Genomic DNA, 4,363 nt, shown 5'->3' with positions numbered 1-4,363 from the left:
GGACCTGTGTCTGTAGGGATGTGACTGGACCTGTGTCTGTAGGGATGTGACTGGACCTGTGTCTGTAGGGATGTGACTGGACCTGTGTCTGTAGGGATGTGACGGGACCTCTGTCTGTAGGGATGTGAGAGGACCTGTGTCTGTAGGGATGTGAGAGGACCTGTGTCTGTAGGGATGTGAGAGGACCTGTGTCTGTAGGGATGTGAGAGGACCTGTGTCTGTAGGGATGTGACGGGACCTGTGTCTATAGGGATGTGACTGGACCTGTGTCTATAGGGATGTGACTGGACCTGTGTCTGTAGGGATGTGACGGGACCTGTGTCTGTAGGGATGTGACGGGACCCCTGTCTGTAGGGATGTTCTATTGATAGCTGCGTTGTGAATGCAGAGCGGCCTCTGGATGTGTATTATATGTTTTGTCTGCTCTGATCCCTTTAGGTCTGGATGGGAGCACATCGGCCTCGGAAAGGGAGAGATTAATTAACCAGTTTAATGACCCCAGTAACGAGAATGTGTGGCTGTTTCTGCTCTCCACCCGGTAAGTGAATTCTTCAGAAGGGTCTTGTGCTTTAAATGAGGTATGAGGGTCCCGATCATTACATCTGATAGCGAACAGGAGGTATGAGGGTCCCGATCATTACATCTGATAGGGAACAGGAGGTGTGAGGGTCGTGATCTTCAGAGCTTACAATCTATGAGGGAACAGGAAATTATACAAATGTAAAGTGTTGCGTGGGGGGACGAGCTGCATATACGGTGGCTGGGAATGGACGCGCCGTAGCCTGGATCTGAGTGCGGAGTTATCATTTTTATAGAGGACATAATACTGAGGAAGAAGTCCATGTAGCAGGGGCAGAGATGATAGGTGAGCAGGAAGTGAGGGGATGATGGGTAAGCAGGAAGTGAGGGGATGATGGGTGAGCAGGAAGTGAGGGGATAATGGGTGAGCAGGAGGCTATGAAGAAGCAGGAAGTGAGGGGATGATGGGTAAGCAGGAAGTGAGGGGATGATGGGTAAGCTGGAAGTGAGGGGATGATGGGTAAGCAGGAAGTGAGGGGATGATGGGTGAGCAGGAAGTGAGGGGATGATGGGTGAGCAGGAAGTGAGGGGATGATGGGTAAGCAGGAAGTGAGGGGATGATGGGTAAGCAGGAAGTGAGGGGATGATGGGTAAGCAGGAAGTGAGGGGATGATGGGTAAGCAGGAAGTGAGGGGATGATGGGTAAGCAGGAAGTGAGGGGATGATGGGTAAGCAGGAAGTGAGGGGATGATGGGTAAGCAGGAAGTGAGGGGATGATGGGTAAGCAGGAAGTGAGGGGATGATGGGTAAGCAGGAAGTGAGGGGATGATGGGTAAGCAGGAAGTGAGGGGATGATGGGTGAGCAGGAGGCTATGAAGAAGCAGGAAGTGAGGGGATGATGGGTGAGCAGGAGGCTATGAAGAAGCAGGAAGTGAGGGGATGATGGGTAAGCAGGAAGTGAGGGGATGATGGGTAAGCAGGAAGTGAGGGGATGATGGGTGAGCAGGAAGTGAGGGGATGATGGGTGAGCAGGAAGTGAGGGGATGATGGGTAAGCAGGAAGTGAGGGGATGATGGGTAAGCAGGAAGTGAGGGGATGATGGGTAAGCAGGAAGTGAGGGGATGATGGGTAAGCAGGAAGTGAGGGGATGATGGGTGAGCAGGAAGTGAGGGGATGATGGGTGAGCAGGAAGTGAGGGGATGATGGGTAAGCAGGAAGTGAGGGGATGATGGGTAAGCAGGAAGTGAGGGGATGATGGGTAAGCAGGAAGTGAGGGGATGATGGGTAAGCAGGAAGTGAGGGGATGATGGGTGAGCAGGAAGTGAGGGGATGATGGGTAAGCAGGAAGTGAGGGGATGATGGGTAAGCAGGAAGTGAGGGGATGATGGGTAAGCAGGAAGTGAGGGGATGATGGGTAAGCAGGAAGTGAGGGGATGATGGGTAAGCAGGAAGTGAGGGGATGATGGGTAAGCAGGAAGTGAGGGGATGATGGGTAAGCAGGAAGTGAGGGGATGATGGGTAAGCAGGAAGTGAGGGGATGATGGGTAAGCAGGAAGTGAGGGGATGATGGGTGAGCAGGAAGTGAGGGGATGATGGGTAAGCAGGAAGTGAGGGGATGATGGGTAAGCAGGAAGTGAGGGGATGATGGGTAAGCAGGAAGTGAGGGGATGATGGGTAAGCAGGAAGTGAGGGGATGATGGGTAAGCAGGAAGTGAGGGGATGATGGGTAAGCAGGAAGTGAGGGGATGATGGGTAAGCAGGAAGTGAGGGGATGATGGGTAAGCAGGAAGTGAGGGGATGATGGGTAAGCAGGAAGTGAGGGGATGATGGGTAAGCAGGAAGTGAGGGGATGATGGGTAAGCAGGAAGTGAGGGGATGATGGGTAAGCAGGAAGTGAGGGGATGATGGGTAAGCAGGAAGTGAGGGGATGATGGGTAAGCAGGAAGTGAGGGGATGATGGGTAAGCAGGAAGTGAGGGGATGATGGGTAAGCAGGAAGTGAGGGGATGATGGGTGAGCAGGAGGCTATGAAGAAGCAGGAAGTGAGGGGATGATGGGTGAGCAGGAAGTGAGGGGATGATGGGTAAGCAGGAAGTGAGGGGATGATGGGTAAGCAGGAAGTGAGGGGATGATGGGTGAGCAGGAGGCTATGAAGAAGCAGGAAGTGAGGGGATGATGGGGCAGCAGGAGGCTATGAAGAAGCAGGAAGTGAGGGGATGATGGGTGAGCAGGAGGCTATGAAGAAGCAGGAAGTGAGGGGATGATGGGTAAGCAGGAAGTGAGGGGATGATGGGTAAGCAGGAAGTGAGGGGATGATGGGTGAGCAGGAGGCTATGAAGAAGCAGGAAGTGAGGGGATGATGGGGCAGCAGGAGGCTATGAAGAAGCAGGAAGTGAGGGGATGATGGGTGAGCAGGAGGCTATGAAGAAGCAGGAAGTGAGGGGATGATGGGTAAGCAGGAAGTGAGGGGAGGATGATGGGTGAGCAGGAGGCTATGAAGAGGGGATGATGGGGAGAGCAGCGCCGTCACTCTGTGTCCATTTCCTAACATCACATGACGTCTATTTCCAGCGCTGGCTGCCTCGGCGTCAACCTGATCGGGGCGAATAGAGTGGTGGTGTTTGACGCTTCCTGGAATCCGTGTCACGACGCTCAGGCCGTGTGCCGCGTATACCGATACGGGCAGAGGAAACCTTGTCATATATACCGCCTGGTGTCCGACTTCACCCTGGAGCGCAAGATCTACGATCGGCAGATCACCAAGCAGGGCATGTCAGGTGAGAGCAGAACACCGTACACGTGGCATTGTGGGAGGGGGGGGCGGGGCATCTATGCTGGAAAGGACACTGACTCCATTTTGTCTATCTCCAGACCGCGTGGTCGATGACCTGAACCCGGAGATGAATTTCACCCGCCGCGAGGTGGAAAACCTCCTGCATTTTGTGGAGGAGGAGCCGGATCTCACCAAACAAGACTTGGAGCCCGTTAAGTTTTCGGAAACGGTGCTGCAGAAGGCCTGTATTATGTACCCCCAGCTGATCCACTTTGGAGTCAGATTGCAAAGTGAAGTGACAACACTTCTCCCCCAGTTCCGTTCTATACCAACTCCAGATTCTTACTGACTTCTCTTCTGTGGAAACGATGGCATGCATCGCAGGCTCTTCCTGCGTGCTGTGGTCACATGATCAGTCCCGGTGTTGCAGTAGGATTGCAGGGCACACCCTGACTAATGCAGATTCAGGGCCAATCAGAGGATGGGGGGGTGTGGCCAATTATAAGGATTTAGCTGGCGGTGTGACATGAAGCCTGACTACTAGAAGGGGTGGATCTATGTTTCGGCTGTACTGCCCCGTCTGTATTGTTAGGGGGCCCGACCTTTCTGTAATGACCTGTACTTCTTTCTTGTTTGCAGGATCCCTTTCAGCACGAGTCCCTCCTCCTGGACCGCAAAGAACAGAAGCTGACGGTGGCAGAGAAGAAAGCAGCGAAGCGCAGTTATGAGGAGGAGAAGAGGGCCTCCGTGCCGTACTCGCGACCGTCCTACACACAATATTACCCGGCCCCAGACCACAGCCTGGGCAATATTCCAGCGTTTAGCCATAGAAACTGGTAAGTTGTAGAGGGGGGTGGGGTGGCAGCGGCGGCGAGTGGCAGGAAGGGTGGGCAACAGTGGGGAGTGGCCAAGAGATTGGATGGCGGCGGCAACAATGGTGAGTGGCAGGGAGGATGGGAAATGGTGGTGATTGACAGGGAGGGTGCCTGGGGATGGTGAATGACTATGTTTGTGGGCAATGATTGTGAGTGTCGGGGAGGGAAAGAGGCGGTGGTGGCAGGGAGGATTGGGG

General features: G+C 54.0%; 1 protein-coding gene across 1 annotated transcript in view; it reads left to right on the top strand.

Annotated features, from left to right (window-relative positions):
* Positions 1 to 4,363, top strand: part of RAD54L2 (RAD54-like 2 (S. cerevisiae)) — a 48,230-nt gene that overhangs the window by 34,964 nt on the left and 8,903 nt on the right. The window contains exons 15-18 of the mRNA XM_018573103.1: positions 439 to 538; positions 3,090 to 3,295; positions 3,390 to 3,586; positions 3,931 to 4,127. Coding sequence (XP_018428605.1) covers positions 439 to 538; positions 3,090 to 3,295; positions 3,390 to 3,586; positions 3,931 to 4,127 — 700 coding nt within the window. The remainder of the gene's footprint in view (positions 1 to 438; positions 539 to 3,089; positions 3,296 to 3,389; positions 3,587 to 3,930; positions 4,128 to 4,363) is intronic.

Source organism: Nanorana parkeri, unplaced genomic scaffold, assembly GCF_000935625.1.
Source record: "Nanorana parkeri isolate BGI_ZX_2015 unplaced genomic scaffold, ASM93562v1 scaffold2238, whole genome shotgun sequence".
Lineage (NCBI taxonomy): Eukaryota > Metazoa > Chordata > Amphibia > Anura > Dicroglossidae > Nanorana > Nanorana parkeri.
Note: the sequence above shows the minus strand (reverse complement) of the source record. Positions and strands in the feature narration are given on the sequence as shown.